General features: G+C 54.2%; 1 protein-coding gene across 8 annotated transcripts in view; it reads left to right on the top strand.

Moving 5' to 3' along the window:
- Positions 1-19,734, top strand: part of TRIM9 (tripartite motif containing 9) — a 62,914-nt gene extending 43,180 nt beyond the window's left edge. The window contains exons 4-13 of one of the 8 annotated variants that reach the window (XM_053980403.1): positions 374-484; positions 1,751-1,904; positions 4,154-4,299; positions 5,560-5,698; positions 9,735-9,923; positions 12,575-12,616; positions 13,658-13,681; positions 14,725-15,028; positions 15,704-15,866; positions 18,108-19,734. In XM_053980403.1, coding sequence (XP_053836378.1) covers positions 374-484; positions 1,751-1,904; positions 4,154-4,299; positions 5,560-5,698; positions 9,735-9,923; positions 12,575-12,616; positions 13,658-13,681; positions 14,725-15,028; positions 15,704-15,866; positions 18,108-18,170 — 1,335 coding nt within the window. In that variant the 3' untranslated portion in view covers positions 18,171-19,734. Of the gene's footprint in view, positions 1-373; positions 485-1,750; positions 1,905-4,141; positions 4,300-5,559; positions 5,699-9,734; positions 9,924-12,574; positions 12,617-13,657; positions 13,682-14,724; positions 15,029-15,703; positions 15,867-18,107 lie in introns of all 8 variants that reach the window. The other 7 variants (XM_053980405.1, XM_053980402.1, XM_053980406.1 and 4 more) reach the window with 7 other exon arrangements.
- Positions 19,735-21,438: the final 1,704 nt, after the last annotated feature.

Below are 21,438 nucleotides of genomic sequence, written 5' to 3'. Positions count from 1 at the left end.
ATGGAGCTCACAAGCTGCCATTTGGAAGCTGGCTTAATTAAAGGCAGGGCATGGAGCTGCCCTCCTGCTTTGAATAACTATGTGTGTTAATGATTTTGGGCTGAACAAAGCTTGTTAGAACAGGTTGTGGACTCCTCATCCCTGGAAGTGTCCAAGGACAAGTTGGATGGGGCTTGGAGCAACCTGGGATGGTGCAAGGTGTCCCTGCCCATGGCAAGGGGTGGAACAAGATTGGTTTGGGTTGGAAGGGACCTTAAAAACTTTCTGGGTTTCTACGTTGTTGTTCCCCTGGTTCTGAAAGATCTGGAGCTCAGTGTGTGAGTCCTGGCCAGTCCTGCCTCTGCTGTGACCCTGCTGTCCTTGTCCCCTGCAGGTGGTGCGGGACCAGATCTCGCACTGCACGGTGAAGCTGCGCCAGACCACGGGGCTGATGGAATATTGCCTGGAGGTCATCAAGGAGAACGACCCCAGCGGCTTCCTGCAGGTCGGTGTGGGGAATGCAGCACAGCTGGGGCTGCTCCAGCGGGGATGGCCCCATAAAATCAAGGATCTGCCTCTGGTCACCTCCATGTTCACAGCAGGGCAGGAGCAGCGTCAGGACAGGGACGTTTCTGGAGGAGAGGGTTGCAGCAGGGAGTGGATGGTGCATCTCTGGAGCAGGGATCACCCCGTGTGGCAGCAGCTCTCTGGCACAGAGAGCAGGCACAGACTTTCCCAGGCATTTTCCCAGGGAGGGCTGTGAGCAGATCAGAGGAAAGAATGAGAAACAATTCTTATCTCCACTTGCACCTGCTGTTGTGCACACGTGGAATGTGTCGTGGAGATTTGTTTGCCAAAGGGTGATTTCTTAATTGGACACCGGATGTTGTTTGGATGGATTGACCAATTAGGTCAAAGCTGTATCGGGCTTGCTGTAGGGGTTACTGAGTTTCTTAGTAAGTATAGAATAATATAGTATAGGATGATATAATAAAGCAATTGATCAGCCTTCTGCAATCATGGAGTCAGTGCTAATTATTACCCATTCTGGAGGCCTGTGGCTCTCCACTGAGGCACCAACAGACAGCCCTTGGGAGCTGCATCCCACCAGGCATTCCTGGGCTCCCTTTGGTGTGAGGAAGGGATTTGTAAAGGATTCTCAAAACCTGACTGAAAGCTCACACAGCCCTGTACATGTGTATGCAAACTCTGAGATAAGGTGTGCTGCCTTAGGAAGGCCATGGAACAGAGGTGACATGGTTGAGAGAGAGACTGAACTAGAAACAAGTTTCAAACTACGGCCTTGCAGAAAGACCAGATATTTTAGAGAATTAGAACTGTGAAAGATGCATTGTAGCAAGATCACGTGGGGTAAAATAATAGGCGATTGGTGTTAGAAGTGTTAGCAGCATTGTGTGGCAAAAGCTCATAGGCTGGAAAACATTTGTAAGGTAATAGGTTGGGCTCTGATGGAATGGCCTTGAGTTTTACATCTTTTACGTCTCACCCTTCAACGAGACTGGTAACGGAGTAAAATCTTGTAAAACACCTCTCAGTTGCCCCATCTCTGTAAAGCTGGGGTTTTCCAACACTTTGGCACTAAACCCTGCCATTAAACAGCACCCAGCACCCCAGGGTTCCCTCCTCCAGCCCTGCCTGCAGGGAAGAGCGATGCTGGAAACCACGTGTGACATCCCAGCCTTGGGAGGCAGAGGGTGGGGACAAGGCACGGGGCACATCCCAGGCAGCTGAGGCTGCTCCTGCCCTGCAGATCTCAGATGCTCTCATCAGGAGGGTGCACCTGACCGAGGATCAGTGGGGGAAGGGGACGCTCACCCCCCGCATGACCACGGACTTCGACCTGAACCTCGACAACGCCCCTCTGCTGCAGTCCATCCACCAGCTGGACTTCGTGCAGATGAAAGGTAAGGATCTTTCCAGTGCCTTCCCAAAGCTCTGCTCCGCTCCTGCTGGGAGCTGACGGGCAGCTCATCCCAGGGAAAGGGCAGAAAAGGAGAGTTTCTCACCTCCTGGGAGAGATGAATTTGTAGAGAATTCTCAAGGCTTAACAGAAGGCTGGCATAGTGTGCACCTGTATGGAAACTTTGAGGTAAGAAATGCTGGCTTAGAAATGGTATAGAATAAGACAAATGTCATTAAGAGAAAAACAGAACTAAAAGCAAGTTTCAAAGGATGGCTTTGCAAATAAAACTAAATACTTTGGGAGAATCAGAACTATGAAAGATAGATTGTAGTAGGACCCACAAGGGGCAATTTTAGATGATTGGCTTTAAAGTATTTACTTTAAAGCATGATAGGCCAAGAAACACTTACAGTGCATTGTAATTAGGAAATAGCTGGCTTCTGAGATGGCATGAGTTATAACATCTGTATTGTCTCACCCTTCACATGAGACTGAAAATGGAATAAAAGTTTTAAAACGCCTCTCAGTTGCTGTGGGTCAGAAAAGGGCCTAATCCAGCAACCTCCCAGCAAGACTGGGCACCCCAGACCCAGACTTATGCCCATTCCTGTGGGTTTTACATCTCTGGGCATCTGTGTGCCAGAGCACGGTGCCAGGAGTTTGGCTTTGCCTGGAAAAGCACTCCTACTGAATTAAAAAGTTATTAGTGCATTAAAAAGTGCTCTGACAAAGTTATTAGTGCATTGAAAAGTGCTCTGCAGGTTGGAACCTCTCTTTCGAGAGCAGCACAAGGCTTTTCCAAAACCTCTCCTCACATCCCCGTGCTCGTCCAGTGCTGAGCAGCATCTGTCACAGAGCAGATGTCCCTCCAAACAGAGCCAGGTCACCCAGCCTGGGCTCTGCCCTCCCTCTCCTCACCTCCCTGTTGGTTTAGATCATCATTTTGGCTTTCATTTCCCCGCTGTTCCCCATTCCCTCTGTGCTCCTGTTCCTGTCCCACCGAGGGCTGCTGCAGCCCATGAGAAGTGCTCAAGGAAGAGCCACCAGCTGCAGGTCTGGCACTGCTCTTCATCCCCATCACAGCTGGAATTCCTGGCCCAGGAGCTGTCTGCACACACCAGGGTGTCTCAGTGACCAGGGGCAGCAAGGATGCTGGCCACACTCTTCTCTGTCCCACAAGGAGCATCCTCAGCTGATGGTGCTTCCTTAGCCAGGCTGTTAATCTGAAATGTCAGGAATATTTTTGGATAGCAAACCCAGGGGAGGCTGGATTGCTGTTTCAGGTTCCTGTGTTCCTGCCCTCCCTTCCTGCAATTTAGCCCAGAGGGTTATTTTTAATTAATAAGAACAAATCTGCTGCTGGTTCAGCCGCCCACCCTCCTCTTATCAAATCCCTCCTCCTCCTCCCAGCTCGCCCTGGCTGTGGAAATCAGTTGTTGGTTTTGCAGACTTGCAGAAGGTTGGGTTTGGATCCCAAATCTGTGTCACAGCACCAGAGGAGGGAGGGCAACACCTGAGGCCTCAAAAAAAGAGCATCCCACTCCCACTGCCAGCCTGGAGGATCCAGCCCAGGAGGTGGAGGAGTCACAGAGGGTGAATGCTGGGCAAGTCCAGCTTTTCCCCAGGCATCCATGGCTCCTCCATGTCTGCTCCACTGGCTCTTGGCCCTTTGGGCAGTGAGGATGAGGATGGTGGACGAGCAGCTCTGTTGAGAGATGTGTCAGGGCACATCTCCCTGTCACTCTTCCCGTGCTTTTCAGAGCAGCAGTGGGCTGTGGGACATGTGGAGATGCCCAAACACAGCAAAAAAAAAAAAAAACCCTGGCAGTCCTTTCTGTGCCCTGTGCAGCTGATGGGAGCCAAAGGGGGCTCAGCCCCCCAGTTTTGTTGCAGTGAATTTATTGAAGGGAGAAAGCAGGGCTTTAGATAAGTCCAGACCCAGAGTTCTGCAGAACCTGTGGGAGAATTGTCCCAGGTTTGGGACTGGCTGCATGAAAGGTCCAGGCAGCTCAAGACAGGCACATTGTGCTGCCATAATTCTCCAAAATTAATTAGAAAATGGGAATAAAGCAGAAAACCTTCACCAGGCTGGTGGTGGGGGGAGGGATTTGGTGGAGCTTGGTGGGAGAACAAATCCTTTCTGCTTCCTCCCCTACCCCTGGAGCTGCCTTCCCACCGAGGCAGTAACTGCACCCTGCATCCCGCAGGGTCGCACTAATTGTGCTAATTGGTGATTAGTCTCCTCCCCAGTGCCGGCCCCGCCCATCCTGCAGCTGGAGGAGTGCTGCACCCACAACAACAGTGCCACCCTGTCCTGGAAGCAGCCCCCTCTGTCCACGGTGCAGGTGGAAGGATACATCCTGGAGCTGGACGATGGCAACGGTGGCCAGTTCAGGGTAGGTGCTTGGAGCCAGTGAGTGGGAGGGGATGTTCTGCCTCCAGTTATTCCCTGCCATCAGGTGGCCACAGGATTTGTCCTCTTTTTTTTTTTTTTATTATTTTTGCAAGTCCCCTCTTCCCTGCTGGGTTGCCCAGGGAAGCAGATGGTGCAGACGAGCTGAGGGGTTTTGTGGTACAGGATGATTTAAAGGGGTACAAATGCCTTTCCAGAGGCCAAGTTGGCTTGGAAACTCAACAGGTTTGAAGCTCTTGTTACCCAGAGGAGCTGTGGCTGGCCCTGGATCCCTGGAAATGTCCAAGGCCAGGTTGGACAGGGCTTGGAGCAGCCTGGGATGGTGGAAAGTGTCCCTGCCCACGGCAGGGGGTTGAAGATGATCTTTGGGGTCCCTTCCAACCCAAACCCTTCCATGAAGGTCCATATTTTTAGGTTGCTGAATATTTCATGCAAGGTATGCTAATTGCCATGAAAGCCTCATGGTTTGCCAGCTGCCAGCAAGCAGAGGTGTTTAAGGCCTGAGGGCTTTGAAATTGCTGTAATTACACAATTAAAATATGATTTTTCTCTGATCCAACACGCCAATAATTATCCTGGCATGTTCACATCCACTGAGAGAAGGCACAGTGGATGTGAATTTATCTGAATTTATCCACAGTGAGCTCAGAGTTGAGGCAAAGGAGAGGTGACATGGGTGGGACCTGGAGAGAAGGGGGCAGGAGGCTGGGTGTGGGGAGAACAAGGTCAGTGCTTGCTGCTGATAAAATTCCTGACCAATCTCCCATCCATCCCTGCCCTCTGGCAGTGGGAAGCCATTCCCTGTGTCCTGTCCCTCCATCCCTTGTCCCCAGTCCCTCTCCAGCCTTCCTGGAGCCCCTTCAGGCCCTGCAAGGGGCTCTGAGCTCTCCCTGGAGCTTCTCCTCTCCAGGTGAGCACCCCCAGCTCTCCCAGCCTGGTTCCAGGGGGGCTCCAGCCCTTGGAGCAGCTCCTCTGGACTCTCTCCAGCAGCTCCACATCCTCCTGATGTTGGACCCCGGAGCTGGGGGCAGAGCTCCAGGTGGGATCCCAGCAGAGCAGAGGGGCAGAACCACCCTCATCTGCTGCTGGTGCTGCAGCCCAAGGAGCAAAGCCCATTCTGCTCAGCCTGAGCCCTCCCCAGCCCCGCGGGGATCAGGGCAGGGTGGGATTGGGGCAGGGTGGGATCAGGGCACGCTGGGGCCGTTCTCCAGCGCCGGCACTGACGGGAGGCGTTGCCTTGCAGGAGGTGTACGTGGGCAAGGAGACCATGTGCACGGTGGATGGGCTGCACTTCAACAGCACCTACAGTGCCCGGGTCAAGGCCTTCAACAAGTCAGGAGTCAGCCCCTACAGCAAGACCCTGGTGCTCCAGACTTCCGAGGGTAAGGCCCGGCAGCGGCTCGGACACGGCGCAGGGCAGCCCGGCCCGCCCCGAGCACCAGCAGCAGCAGCACTGCCCTGAGGGGGAGAGCTGTGTCAGGAGCCTCCAACAGAGCCAGAATTTCCCTCTCCCCCTTCTCCTGTGCAGAGGATGTTCTTTCGGGGAGGTGTTTAAATTTTGGGGTGATGCGACACGAGAGGGAAGCTCAGGAGTTTCTGCTGGGCCCGTTTAAAAAAGCAAAACGCTGCCAGCGCTGCTCCTGAGGGCTCTGCTGGACTGAGCAGTGCCACAAGCACAGGATGCAGGCCTGGCAGGGAGCAGAGGGGCTGTGGAGCAGTGGGGATGTCCTTCCAGAGCCAGGGATGCACAGGAGCCCCGAGGCATCGTCTGCCTCGCCCCCATGCCCACTCAGAATATTAAAAGACTCCCTTGCAGGCTGCAGGGGGATCTCCCTGCCTGGCTTTAAGTACATTTGTCACACCAGGCACTTAATCCATTGCGGGAAATTGGTTTATTCCTGACGTGCAGGTGGAGAGTGGCAAGGCTGGCTCTGAGCTGGGAGTGGGGAGCTGCAGCTGTGGAGGAAGGGATCAGCCCCCACCAGCACGTCTGCTGCCCCACAGCCAGGCACAAATCCCTTCTTTGGGAGCTTTCCACGCTTGCTGGAATCCCTTTTCCTTGCTCCCAGACAAAAAAAAAATCTCTCTTTTCCAAGCTGTGTGAGGGTTTTTTCACAGCAGCATCCAGCTGGCTGGCAGCTGGGGTCAGAAGGGAACACACACAGCTCGTGGGGCTGCTGGTGGGGTGGAAGGAAGGGGAGAGCTTTCCTGCCACAGAGCAGCCCTGGGGGCTTTGAGCAAGGAGGAAAATGGGATTTTTGCTGAAGAAATAGAAGACAAAAGCAGAGCAAGCTTGTTTCTCTTAGAGAAACAAAGCTAGTTTCTCTCGCTGCCTGCAGATCACCATTCCCGTTTGGAAAGGGCAGGTCAGCGAGGAATGGGATTCATTCAGAGCTAGAGCAGACAGCAAAACTGTGACAAACTTCTCACAGGAGAGGCAGGGAGGTCACAGCACAGCACAGAGGCCTTGGCACATCTGTCAGAGACACCTCAGTGCCTGTTTGCAAACTGAGCACCAGCAGCAAAGAAGCTGCAGAAGTTCCTCTGGAGATGCAGGGATGGGACAAGCTGCATCCAGCCCCATGCCAGGTTGGCCAGGATTGCTCCCAAAGCCTGAAGGTCAACAGCTCCCACTCCAGCCTGAGCAGGAGACAGCAGAGCTTTGACTTCTCATCTCTTTTGTGCCTCACACGACACATTTGAGACACAGTTTCCTCATCAAAACCAGTTGGGCTTTAGGTTGTCCCAGCCAGGAGTTTGCAGGGTCCCCACTATGATCTTCCCAGCTTTGATTTCCTCTCAGAGGTGTTCTCACCTTGAGCCTAGCTCCAAAATACAAAGGAATCTGGGAGAAAATAGCTGCTTGTGGTCCCAGCAGGGCTGTGCCACCAAGGAGAAGTTCCACTCTCCTTGGCTGCATTCATTCAGCCTTTTCACTTGAATGAGCTCTTGCATTTGCTATTCCAGCACAAAAGAAACAGGGAGAAAAAGTCAAACGGGCCTGGAGCATTTTGTGCTCTTAGAGGCCGCCTGAGCTCTTTTGGATTCAAAGAGAAATAAATCACATCTGTGTGTGCAGCTTCCGGATATCCCAGTGCCTTGGTGAATGGAGCACATCACAGCCCTTGCTTAGGCTTTTATTCCTGGCTTTTACAGCAGCATCAGGCCTTCTTAAGAGCTATTTTGTCTGAAGTAGGCTTAGCTTTTCCCTTCAGCCAAGCTCTGCAGCTTCCTGCAAAGTGGTTGTGTGGGAAGAGAGGACAAAAGAAGGGACAGGCTCGATGTGAAGAGAGCATCTCTCCGAACGTGGCTGTCCTGCTGTAAGTGGTTGTGAGGAATTCTGGTATTCCAGAGCTGGTTTGTAGCTCTGGCCCATGAGATCTTCATCTGCAGCCTGTGGAAGGGAGTTGAAGCCTTTCTTCTGCTTTCTGTGAGCAGAGGGTAGTGGGGAGCAAAGGGTCTTGCAGGGCCTCAGCAGCTGATGAGAAGAAGGGGACGTGTCTGGGGCTCTGCAGGTGGTGCCTCTGTGGTCCTGCCCAGCCAAACAGCCAAAACCCCGTGGGAAGGCAGCACAGGCAGGAGTCTGCAGCAGGAACATCTTCCCAACCCATGTGAGAGGCACCTTCTGCTCATCCCAAAGGGAATTCTTGCAGGTCACTCTTCAAAGCTGCTTCTTGGTACCACCAGCAGGACAAGGTGGTTCCTGGCTGGGAGAAGGTCTGTGCTCCAGAGCCCTTCCCCTGTGCTGGGGCTTCCCAGGGATGAAGATCCCTGTCACCAGCACAGCCAAGGGGCAGCAAGGCTTGAAGGTGACATCCTTGCTTTGAACCGTGTCCCCTCCTGAGCTGATTTGGGGCTGTTCCACACGATCCCTGGGAGTGTCTCTTGCTCTGTCACATCTTAGTCCAAGGCTCTGCCTTAACCTCTGTTTCTCCAGCTCCTGAGTGAAGCTCAGCTGTGGGCTGGGAAGTGAGTCTGGAAGAAAGTTTCCAAGGTGACCCAGGGCACAGACATGTCCCAAAGCTTGGCTGGTGGCAGCCCTGCTTGGCTGCCTTGGGGTCTCTCCCAGCCTCCTCCTCCTCCTCCCTGAGCTGGGCAGCCCCTGCTCTCCTGGTTTTCCCTCATTTCCCAGCCTCTGGCCAGACTCCTGCTGACCACTTCCCATGTTCTGGATGTCAGGATGAAGGACCAAGTCACCCCAGGTGGAGATGGAGCTCAGCGGTGCCTCCCAGGCTTCTCTCCAGGCACAGAGCTTCCACCTCCCTTCCCCAGCCAAGCCAAGCACCAGAACTTTTTCTTTCAAGCCCAGTTCCTCATCTGGAGCCCAGCTTTAAATTCCTGACCATCCATGCAGTGACCCTGAGCACCAACCAGAGCTTTTTAACCAGCAGCTTTTGGAAAGGGTGAACAACCCCAGGGGCATCAGCCTGCAAGGAGCTAGAGGGATGTGAGGGGCTAAGTAGGGAGAGCCATGAGCACAGCTACTCGTGGTAGTAGTTCCTCTCACTCTTGGAAGGGTTAGAAGCTAAACTAATAAATAAATTTTGAGCTCTGTTTATTGGCTGTTGTGCAATAATTTATCTCCTGTGACCCCACTGACACCCTTTGCTTCCACAGCCTCGGCCACGGCAGCGAGTTGCAGAAGTTACAACCCACCACGCAAAGAAATGTTCCCTTTTTATCTGTTCTAACACAATTCCCAGCTCAATCCATACTCACAGCAGAGCTGGGAAGGCTGGGGGATACAGTGTGAGTGTGTGGATGGTGGATTCTACATTTTCATGTTAACATAATCCTGGAAAAGGTTAGGGAAGAAACTGTGGGAGGTGACTGTGGTAGCAGGGAACAGGAACCGATGACCCAAGAGGTTCCCTCTGCTCTGATATTTTTGCTGTGAATCCCACGAGTTAAATTCTTGCTGTAAGGCTCAGATGTGTTTTGACAGGTACAAAGGGATACCAAGAACACAACCTCCCGAACAGCCCTTGAGTAAGGTGGGTGCTTGGTGGTTCATAGGGTGATAGAGCTTAGCACAGCCCTGCAAAATGTCACCAGCTGGGTTTTCCACCCCTGATTATCGTGCACAAAAAGGTTTGGGATGTGTTCAAGCACGATGGGACGTGTGCATGGTAACCTGTGACTTTTTGTAGGTGCCTTACTGTGAAGAGGTGCAGGACCCCCCCCTTTACAGAAAACAATGGAATTTGTCACGCTGACACGGGGACACTTTGGAAGATGAACGCGTTTTCCTCGCTGTCAGACTGCCCTGAAGGGTCTCTCTGGGCTGCCCAGCACCAGCCATTCCTGCCCTGCCACCGGAGCAGGGTCCGTGCTCCGCTCCGAGCTCGGGCCGGGGAGCGAGGCCGCCCAGCAGAGACCCCATTTCTGATCTGTAGTTTGCCTTGATCTTACGTTTAGACACGCAGTCAGAAGAACAGACCCTCCCTTTTCCAGTGCCTTTGGAAAGATCGCAGCTTCGTAGAATGAGTCCTTTCTCCTCCACCCTTAACCTGCAACCCAGCTTCTCGGGGAGATCCTACTTTGAGCTAAGATCTTCGGCCCACCAGCTGAGCTTGCATTCTTCCTTACAGTCCCTGAATTCAGCCGGTGAGCTGAGCACCTCTGGCGTTGCCTCTTGGTCTGTGCTTCTGGGCATCTCCAAACTTTCTGTTTGTTCTGTTCCGTTGTGTTTGTTTTTCCCATGACATGCGGATGGCAGCGGGAATTCTTTCTGTTTGTCAGTGGCCTGCTCCTGCCGCCGAGGGGGGTCAGTGGCGTGGTTCTCCTGGGGCGTTGCAGTTGGGCCAGTTTGAGGTGTGGGCTGGTGGAGCAGCGCAGTAATTCCTTACCTGGGTGCTGCTCTTGGCAAGGCTGAACCCTTTGGTGATCATAAATCCCTGAATGGTTTGGGTTAGAAGGGACCTTAAAGCTCATCCACTTCCAACCTCCTGGTATGGGCAGGGACGCTTTCCTCTAGAAGATTCCTCATTTCTGGTTTGTGTTGAGCTTGTATCAAGGGTTAATCAGAAAAGACGTTCCCTGGGTGAAACCTGTGGGAATATCCCCATGCTTTCCTTTCCTAATACAACCAGGAAATGCAGCCTCTGCTGGGAGATTTGGTCTGTGAAATTAGTTTGGTTGATTTTAATCTAGATTTATCTAGACCCCTCTTAAGAAAGAAGCAAGTCTGGATGCAAGCTCTGGCTTGTTGCTCAGGGAGACTGAGGAGTCCCCATCCCTGGAAGTGTCTGTCCCAGGCCAGGTTGGAGCAGCCTGGGATAGTGGAAGGTGATTTGTGGAATAAGGTGATTTGTATCCCCTCCAACCCAAACCAGTTTGGGATTCTGTGATTCCAGCTCGCAGCCCGACTCAGGGCCTGGAGACGTGGGCTCTCTTCCACTCAGCTTTGAGCACTGGGCTCAGCTTTTCCAAACCCAGATGTGATCATCCCAAAGCCTTGTTTCCGGCAGAGCAGAGGACACTGCCCCTGTGATGCCTCGCCGGCCTGGCAGCCCCACACGAGCGCTCGGTTCGGATCCGTGCGCCCGGAATCGTGGGCTGTGCTGGGATGGAGGCAGGTCAGGCAGAGCGAGGGATGGACTGGGGCAGCCAGCAAGGAGCCACAGGCACAGGGTTCTCTCAGAGCTGTTTTCTAACCAGTCTTTGCACATCTTCTGTTGCTAAAGATCCTGGGCCCTGATTCTTCCACCACTCTGGATTTACACCACTCCAAAGGTGTTAATTCCCGGCTTTCTGCGGTGTAAGCCCTGGAAGAATGGGGGCCCCCGATTGTTTGACTTCCATGCCATAACACGGAATGAGGAATGCTGCAGCATGACCCTTGCCAGAATAACCGGGGTGGGGGGACCCTGCAAACTTTCTTTTCTTTGTGCTTTTTATGTTTGATTTCTCATCGTGCTGCTGTGAGCTGATGGCTTCCAACGCTGTTTTGTTACGGATGTTCCTTCCGTTGTGTCCGGTGTTCCGGGACCCTTCCGTGCTGCCCGTGAGCGATACCCGTGTGTGCACCATGGACCTTCTGCAGCCCCACTCTGGGGTGGGGGAGACAGGGAAAAACGGGGTCCTGAACGCCAAAACGGGGTCTGTGTGTCCCTCACGAGAGCTTGGAGCACAGCGATGCGCGGAGACCTGGAGAAGCGGTGTTGGAGTCGGGACACGGGGCAGGATTCATTAAAGCAGCCTCAGGAGGAGCCTCTTGGCACAGCACGGAGCACAACCACAGCCAGGTGCTTTCCCACCAACACCCAGGGCAGGAGGGGGAAGCCAGGCACAGAGCTGGACAGGGGTGGCCCTAAAATCCAGAGCTCTTCATGAGAGCTGTCCCACGCAGTGCCAACACAGGCCTTGTGTTGGTGTCTCCTCCTGGTGAGGACTAGCTCCTGGACCAGGGCAAGCTCTTGGATCAGGGCAAGCTCCTGGACCAAGACAAGCCCCTAGGTCACAACAAGCTCCTGGATCAAGACAATCCCCTAGGTCACAACAAGCTCCTGGATCAGGGCAAGCTCCTGGACCAAGACAAGCCCCTAGGTCAGAACAAGCTTCTGGATCAGGGCAAGCTCCTGGATCAGCTCAAGCTTCTAGGTGAGAAAAAACTGGATCAGGACAAGCCCCTAGGTCAGAACAAGCTTCTGGATCAGGGCAAGTCCCTAGGTGAGGACAATCTCCTGGATCAGAACAAGCTCCTAGATGAGGACAAGCCCCTAGGTCAGGACAAGCTCCTGGGTCAGTCCCTGGCTCCCATGAGGTGCTTGCAGCCAGCAGTCAGGCACAGGAGCATGAATGGCACCCTGACACATCCTGCCCTTGCAGCTGATGAAGTTACAGCCCTTTGGGCTCTGAGGCAGGTGTCAGCCCCCAGGGATCCCCTTTCCAGTTCCACTCCCACCCAGACCCATCAGGAGCTGCCTTTTCCTCAATCCCTGTCCTTCAAGGAGTGTTTTTTCAGTCAGTTTAAAGAATCTTTACCAAGTAGCCAAGATACTCCACCAAGGCTAAAATTTCCTGCCTCTTTTCTGGAGAAAAGCAGAATAATTCGGGGTCCTGAGCAGTCAGACTTTGTACAGTCCACACTCAAACTCCCAGGCTGTTTGCCGCCCCTCTCCGTGTCCTCTGGCTTTTAATGAATCAGGCCTCCCGTGGCTGCTGGATGCTTAATTAACAATGAAATGCTCACAAGTGTTTGCCGGGAGGTTGTTGTTCCTTAGCTGTGATGTGTGAAATGTAGTATCTCTTTATAGGATGCAATTTTGACACACAAGGATCGCCTTACTCCCAATTAGGCAAGTATCTTAATTACAATTAACAGGCACCTACTGCGTGTTGCTTCATTCTTGTTGCTTTTTTATCTTTTCTCTAGCGACTGAGCAGCGTTTCTTGCTTGCACCCTGCTTGCAGAGCACTCCCGGATGTGACAGAATCATGGAATTGTTGAGGATGGAAAAGCCCTCTAAGATCGAGTCCAACTATTCCCCAGCACTGCCAAGGCCACCACTGACCCATGTCCCCAAGTGCCACATCCACAAGGCTTTTAAATCCCTCCAAGAATGGGAACTCCATCAGTGCCCCAGGCAGGAGGCAAATTTGGAGAAGTTATGATTGCTGGATGATGTAAAGGCATTTTGGTTTTTCCCTGTATGGCTCTAAAGAGAAGCCTGAGGTCAGTGCTCTGGAAGTGGCCCTGTAACTGAGAACTGATCCTTCTGCTCTCCTCCTCTTCTAAACTGAAAGAGGGCAGAGTTAGGTTGGATATTGGGAAGAAATTCTGGCTGTGTGGGTGGTGAGCTCCTGGCACAGATTGCCCAGAGAAGCTGTGGCTGCCCCTGGATCCCTGGCAGTGTGCAAGGCCAGGTTGGAGCAATCTGGGATAGTAGAAGGTGTCCCTGCCCACGGCAGTGGGTGGAACAGGATGATCTTTAAGGTCTCTTCCAACCCAAACCATTCCATGATTCTCAGTACATATCCCTGCTCATTAAGGCACTTGAACGTGGGCCAAATGCCGTGGATGCAATTAGCCCCTCTGCAGCTAATTAAAGCAAGGTGGCTGCTGCTTGCCTGTCCTCTTCAGACTATCTGCAGGGCCAGTCCTGCTCATTCCCCTGGGAGAAGGAGCCTGCAGCCCTGTGGGATTCCCTCCTCACCCTGCACCCTCTCACAGCCCCAGCCCATCTTCGCGCCTCTTGCCCCACCTTGATCCAAAATGCCGACAGATCCGTGCTCTGGCTGGAGTCACAGACAAGCAGGAGTGGTTTCTCCTTCTCTTCCCTACCCAAGCTGACGTGCTGTTTTCTCTCCCGCATGCCGTTCCCTGGGAATGACCACAGTTGACATTAAAAAAATGGTGGCAGGTACGGCACCCCCGTGTGCAGCGCGGGGAGCGCGGGGCGGCCGCGTGCATGGGAGCTGTCCTGTGAAACGTTCCAATAAACCAATGAATCAGTCTCACCCGAGTGTTTTTATTTTTCAAGCCGCCAGAGTGTTTTGTGGATGTGTCAGTTCACATTTTCAGCTGGAGGAAACCACCTGGGGAACCGGGCTGGTGGCTTGTGAATGACTCCCTGTCCCTCTGTCTTGTCGAGGATGTGACACTGTGTCTGTCAGATTTTCAGTAACCAAGTCCTGTGTATTTAAACCAGCAGCCCTACGGAATCCTGGAGGTTTTGGGGCATTTTCCAGCCTTCCCATGAGTTCTCGTCTTAGGTGTGGCTCGTTGCTTGGCAGGGAGGTTTCTTTGTGTGACTCAGTAAATGAAGACCTTTGTGTGTGCTTTTGGTTCCCAAAAACAGCCCTTAAATACACACACAGAGTTTATCTGCTGATCCTCAGTCCCCTTCCCACACTCACCTGACTCTCCAAACTAAGTAACACTTGTCCTGAGAGTAAATTACATTCCAGGCCAGGCTGGACAGGGCTTGGAGTAACCTGGCATAGTGGAAGGTGTCCCTGCCATGGCAGGGGTTGGAACGAGATGGGCTTTAAGATCCCTTCCAACCCAAACCACTCCATTATTCCATAATTCTGTTAGAGCCTGGAGACCTGGTGAGCATCACGTCTCCTGCAAGGGCCAAATTTTGAGGATCCTACAGGCTCACGAGCTGAGACATTGGGAGCCGTGGAGCAGCAAGAGCGAAACTCCTCCGAGTCCTGGCCATAAAACCTCAGGCACACTGGCAGCTGCAGCCACGGGAGCTCAGAGCATCCCTCCGTGGTGGAAGTTGTCCTTCCGTGGTGGAAGTTGTCCTTCTGTGGTGGAAGTTGTCCCTCCGTGGTGGAAGTTGTCCCTCCGTGGTGGAAGCTCCGTGTCGTGCATGCAGCATGCCCCGTCCGTGTCGCTCCACGCGGCCCCGGCGCGTCCCCACCGCGCTAACCCCGTGTTGTTTGTGTGTTCCAGTTGCTTGGTTTTCTTTCGACCCCTCCTCTGCCCACGCTGACATCATCTTTTCCAACGACAACCTGACTGTCACCTGCAACAGCTACGATGACAGGGTGGTGCTGGGGAAAACGGGCTTTTCCAAAGGGCTCCACTACTGGGAGCTGTCGATCGATCGCTACGACAACCACCCCGACCCGGCCTTCGGCGTGGCTCGCATCGACGTCCTCAAGGATGCCATGCTGGGCAAGGACGACAAGGCCTGGGCCATGTACGTGGACAACAACCGCAGCTGGTTCATGCACAACAACTCCCACACCAACAGGTAGGTGGGCAGGGACAGGGGCTTCCCCCCGGACACCACAGCCCGAAGAGCCTGTGGCTTTGGCAGTGGCACCTACAAGTGTCCATGGGGAAGGGTGACATCAGTCCTGGTCGTCTCTGTTGGAGGATGTGCCCTTCCCCGAGTGGGGATCAGGCCCTGCCTGCTTGGTGCTGCCTTGTTCCAGTATTCCTTCCCTGCTTGCCACCACTTTTTCCACGCTGACTCTTCCTGTTGGCATCCCCTTCCCAGTAACAGCCAAATCCTTGCAACTCCTGCAGCAACATTTGCCTTGATCCCTGTGCCACAGGCACTGCTCGTGTCCCACATGGGACTGGGGACTTTGCTTGGGGAGAGCCTGGGGTCACCTTCCTGCAGTCCTGATGGATCAGCAGGTTTTAGGGTGGCTTTGCTCCACAGTTCCTCGTGCTTTCCCCCATGGTTTTGTGGCTGTAGCTGCTCTCAGGGTGGCTTTTCCCTTGGGGACATCATGGCAGGAGGAGAGCAGCTCCATGGGAGGGTAGAGGAGGAAGATCCCAGGGAATGATGAGCATGGCTGGGATGGGAGCAGGTCATGGCCTGGCTCCTGGGTGAGCTGTGGTGTTCACCATCATCAGTCCTTGAGCTCCATGGCCTGAGCCAGGAGCACAGGGGCCATTGAGCCTTCTCCTCCCACAGAACCGAGGGCGGGATCACGAAAGGCGCCACGGTGGGAGTGCTGCTGGATTTGACCAGGAGGACTCTGACGTTCTCCATCAACGAGGACCAGCAAGGGCCTGTGGCCTTTGAGAACCTGGAGGGCCTCTTCTTCCCCGCCGTCAGCCTCAACAGGAACGTGCAGGTACGGGCTTGGTCGGGCTCTCTGGAGCAGGGTGTGACATTGCCAGCAGTGGGAAGGGGTGACCTTGCTGTCACAGTCCCCCTCATGCTGCTGTCACTGCAGTAGTTGCTGCTCAGGAGCAGGAGGGTTCTTGTGCAGCAAGGGTGGCTTGGAAGGAGCTAAACTTGCACCCTAAACCACCTGTGAGTCTCCAGAATCAGGACAGGCCGCCCTGTAGCCTTGCTCCCTGCTCCAGGTTCCTCCCTCAGGGCTGCTGAAGCACCAGGGTTCTCCAGCCCTCCTTGGGATGCGGTTTGATAACTGCATTTGTGATGCTCCCTCCCAAGAGCCTCACCAGCTCCTACAGCTCTCCCAGGTCCTGGATGGGAGCATCACCAGGGAGAAGGGCACCTTTCAAAGCCTGTTTTCCTCTGGGACATTTCAAACCCCTCTTCTCTCCCTCTCTCCCAAGCTCTCAGCTCTCCTGAGCATCCCCAAGCGGTGACACCAATCCGGTATTTCCATCTTTCATTTCTCTTCTCACTGACCACATCCCTGCTATCCTCTGTCCCAGGGAATGCTCCACACCCTGGCTTTGGCACATCCCCCCTGCCACTGCCTGCACCTCCAACCCTGCACGAGTGCCCAGGCACACCCAAGGACACGTTGCATGTGATGGATCATCCCAGGGTGTCGAGCATTTTGGCAGGGTCGTCTTCAGTGGGTGTCAAACCTGGAGAGGGACTTGGGACAGAGCCTGGAGTGACAGGACACAGGGAATGGCTTCCCACTGCCAGAGGGCAGGAAGAGATGGGATATTGGGAAGGAATTCTTGGCTGTGAGGGTGGGGAGGGGCTGGCACAGGGTGTCCAGAGCAGCTGTGGCTGCCCCTGGATCCCTGGAATGTCCAAGGCCAGGTTGGACAGGGCTTGGAGCAGCCTGGGATAGTGGGAGGTGTCCCTGCCCATGGAGGAGGGTGAAATGAGATGGGCTTTGAGGTCACTTCCAACCCAAACCGTTTTAGGATTTTATGATCACCTCTGTGCAAGGGCAGAGGCACCAAGTGGCCTCTGTAAATTAGGAATGCATGGATTAGGACATGCTGTGCTGTGTCCGTCAGGATCCAGGGCTTGCTGCATTGTCACCAAGGCAGTGACAATTTTCTAACAGCACTGGGACAAAGGTGTGTTGGGACCAGCCCAAATTTTGGGAGCATCCTTGCCTAATTTTCCCATCCCAGGGGTCTCACTGGCAGGAGAGTCTGTCTGGCTTGGAGAAGGGCTGGGAAATGTTTAATTGGAAAACACTAACGATGCCCATGTTGTCTATGCTGGGTTTAGAGGGGCTGTATTAATTTGGTGTGGTAAAAACGTCCTGCTGTGTGCTGGGTTTAACTCCTACCTCAGTCCTCTACACAGCCATAAGGGACAAGGGCATCTCTGGAGCCCCTTGGCTTTGTGAGCTCCCTGGGCAAGGCAGAGCCTAAATCCCCTGACAACACAGAAATCCCGTGGGATGCTGATAAAAGGCTGCTAATTAAGCCAAGCCATTTATTATGCTTCTTTAGAGGTATATGCCTAATTGAAAACAACTCTAATTAGGAGGGAAATCACTGTATTTTAGACAGTTTTCTTCAAATCTGTATTTGAAGGGGGAAATGGTGCTGCTGCAATAAAAGGAGGAATTGTGCTTTCCTCCCAGATGAAAGCATTTGTGGAGGGAACTGAATTTCACCAGTGCCTGTGTGAGCATGGCCCTGCCCCAACATCCTGATGCTGCTCAGCTTCCCCACCACAAAGCTCCTTCCTCCCACCAGCGATCAGCCACATCCCCTCCACTGTCCCTGTCCCCTCTCTGTCTCCATCCCCACTCAGCTCAGGGGCTTCTCCAAGATCTCCTCTAATGTCTTCACTGTCCTTCAGGTCCCCCCATCCCCTCTTGTCCATCTCACCTGCACAAAGACCCAGCTCCTGCCATGTCCCACCTCTCTGGCAGCCAGCTGTGGGATTTGTACACAGCCGGCTGGGAATATTTGGGGCTTGGTACCAGCAGTCCCAGCTCACTCCAGCAGCACAGAAAAGTGAGGAACAAGCCAGATGGAGCCACTGCCACACTTCTGGGGACACGTACCTCTCCGGTCACATCCTGCCTGTCCCCAGGGCTGCTCCTGCCCTCTCTGGGGACAGTGTGCCAGCTGCCATGCCACGAGCTGTCCCAGCAGGCACACTGGGACGCAGCTGAGACCCGTGTCTCTCCTTGCAGGTGACGCTGCACACCGGGCTGCCCGTGCCCGAGTTCTACGCTTCGCGCTCGGCCATGCCCTGAGGATGCTCCCGGAGCCGGCTGCCTCTTCTCGGGATGAGAGGAGCCAGCCCGTTCCCCCCTGCAGGACAAGGCCGGCCTGCCCAGCTGCTGGGTCCCTGCCCAGCTGCCAGGTCCCTGCCCAGCTGCCGGGTCCCTGCTCGGCCTCTGGCCGGAGATGGGGAAGCAAATCAGGAAGGAAGATCCTGGCTTTCGGCCGCCTCCGCTCCCCGGCCTCCGCGCTGTCCTGTGTGTGTGCGCTTCGCTCTTTAGCTCTCCTTGGCTGATGAAGTACCTAGGTAGCCTGAGCTGTTCTCCTGCGTCCGCTTTTAGGTTTGGTTTTCCTGATTTGAGTTGGGGTTTTGGGGGGCGGGGGGGCAGTTCCGTCTCACTTTCCCCTCCCGTGGGGCCAGCCCGAGGGACCCCACCACGGGAACGCTTCCGCCCACGCCAGCCTGGTTACTTTGCAGGATTATTTCTTTCCCCTGTGGCCTTTCTTGCAGAGCACCCTCGGTCATGTGTAGAGGTGGGTCCTGGATTACCAGTCAGTCTCCATGTCCTTACCAAAACACCCCACTCTGTCCTGTGTCCCCCTGGGGCACCTCTGTGGGGCAGGGTGTGGCCATCCTGTCCCCAGGTGCTTCGGGTGCTGGCAGGCCCTTGGTCGGGTGCTGAATGCCCATGGGGGGCTCTCCAGGGGACCCCCACACCTCGGTGCCAGCACGTGTGCCACAGCCATAGACCGGAGAGCCCTCGCCCGGCTCTTTGGAGATTAGTGTTTATTTTTTTATAGTTGCCATATGAAGCCTAGCCTTAAATTCAACTGATAGTGTCCTTCCAATCACCGGAGAATTCATTCTGCAGTGAGGGTCTGACAGAGAGCCCAGGGGTGGGGATGGGATGGGGAGGAAGGAGAGCTGGCCACAGCCCTGCCACGCACTCAGGAACACGCGCCTGCTGCCGGCAGCAGTTCCCGTCGGCCGCCATCCCCTGCTTGACTTTCTGGTAATCCAGAGGCAGGAGAGGAACGGTGCCGGCCCCGTCGCCGAGCCTGCATGCGCGTGTCCCCTCGCTTCGCTTTGCGGTCCCCGCGGAGCCAGGACGGGCGGCGGGATCGTTCCCAGCCCGGCCGGAGCGCCGCAGCTCCGCCCGGGATGCGACGGGAGCGCCGGCCCAGCAGAAAGACAAGTGTAAATAGCCCATTCCCTCCCAGCGTGCCCTCCTCTAGGACAGTCCCGTTCATTCCCTTGTTGCTCTGGCATTAAGTTTTCCTAATTTATTGGATGGGTGCTATCTCGTTGACTCCCGCCGAGGAGTTCCCCCCAGCTGCCGGAGAGCCGTGTTGCGGGACAACGCCGGGCAGCTCCTTGGTGGATTCCTGAGGAGCCCCCGTGGCCGGCTCACCCGGGGCTCCTCTCTCAGCCGTCATCCCCCGTTCTTTAGGGTGTTCATGGTGCTTCTTAGAGTCCCAGTGATTGTAAGACGTCGTCCCCCCCGTTGCGCGATGGTAGCTGCACACAGCCGCTGTACTGACGAGAAGTGTCATGTTTGCCGTTCTAATAAAGGACTTTTACCAGAGAAGGGCAGAGCTTCCAGAGCATCTGTGCGCTTCGCTTCCCATCTCGTCCCCCCTGGGGCACATCCCTCTGCTGCTGACAGCAGTGGAGAACGGACACAACTCGGCCAACGGGAGGGAGGGGGCCATGGGAGCCGCTGGAAGAAGGAATTCTTGGCTGTGAGGGTGGGGAGGCCCTGGCACTGGTTGCCCAGAGAAGCTGTGGCTGCCCCATCCCTGGAAGGAGGGAGGAATGACCAAGGCTGGGTACAGAGCACCATCTCCCCAGGGAGATGAAATAGTGGCAAAATTCTAAGGGATCTGTGAAAAACACGTTCACTCTCCTGTGAAAATGTAAAAAGTGTCATAAAGGACAACAGGAGACAAGGACCACAGAGCAAAGGTTATCACAGCTGGGTGCATCGTGGCACTTAGCCAAGAGCACACCTTCACCTTCGGGGACACCCCTTAAATGCCTTTTCCCTTACATTAGCCTGTTGCATATTCATAGACCCTTATGCATATCCAAAAACTAGTTTACATATTCCAGGAACTATGGTACATTACCCCTCCTTGGGTCTGCCTTTTTAGAGCATGCGTGTTTCTTGGCTGGGGTTTGGCTCCTCTTTATCATTTCTAGTTTGGGCCTTGGTCCACACTGCCTTCAGAGGGTGAGTGCTGATGGTTGGCAGATCTGTGCAGGTGTCCTCATCCCGTGTTCATTGGATGTTATCCCCTCCAAGCAGGCATTTTAACACAAGCACACTGATATCAGCTATTTCACTAAGCCTAATTAACAACAGAAATAAAACTATATAACAAAGTTACTTTAACACCACACATATAAAATCCATTTTAGTGTTTGCGAAAAGCCAGTATTATAATATGTATCTATAGCAGGTCAGTGGAGGGGGAGCCATTTCCAAGGGAACAGCAGGGACAGCTCTCCCAGGGCCGTGAGAAGAACTCACTGCTGGGATATCAGTGCCTGCTCTGTTTTCCCAGAGTGACTCAGGAGAGGTTTTCAATGTGCAGCCTCTGAGCTCATCACGGGCTCGAGTCCAGGGCTAAAGAAGAAAATGCTAATGGATGAAGTGCATCTCAGAAGGATGCTTGTTCCTTCCAGAGTGGGAATGTGCCCAGAACACCGGAGATACAGGAAACTGCATCTTCCCTGCAGCATGTAAAACCAGCCTGTAAGTCATGTACAGCACAGGGAACAGCCCAGGGCCAGAGCATCTGTGGCAGTGGGACAAGGGGGAATGGTTTTATCCTGATAGAGGAGAGATTTAGATGAGGTATTGGGAAGAAATTCTTCCTTGTGAGGGTGGTGAGGCCTTGGCACAGATTGCCCCATTCCTGGAAGTGTCCAGTGCCAGGCTAGACAGGGCTTGGAGCAGCCTGGACTAGTGGAAGTTGTCCCTGCCCCTGGCAGGGGGTGAAACTGGATGATCTTTAAGCTCCTTTCCAACCCAAACCATTCCATGATTCTGTGATTCTGTTACTCTCTGGGTAGAAGCCAGTGCAGGGATCTAATCTAATCTAATCTAATCTAATCCTGCCCTCTGGCACTGTGAAGCCATTTCCCCATCTTGTCACTCCAGATCTTCATCCAAAGTCCCTCTCCAGCTCTGGAGCCCCTTTACACCCTGGAAGGGGCTCTGAGCTCTCCCTGGGGCTTTCTCTCTGCCGGGTGAACACTCCCAGCCTGGGCTTCAGAGCAAAGGGGCTCCAGCC

This window comes from Vidua macroura, chromosome 6 (genome assembly GCF_024509145.1).
Source record: "Vidua macroura isolate BioBank_ID:100142 chromosome 6, ASM2450914v1, whole genome shotgun sequence".
NCBI lineage: Eukaryota > Metazoa > Chordata > Aves > Passeriformes > Viduidae > Vidua > Vidua macroura.
The sequence above is the reverse complement of the archived record's forward strand: the minus strand, read 5'-3'. Positions and strand labels throughout refer to the sequence as shown.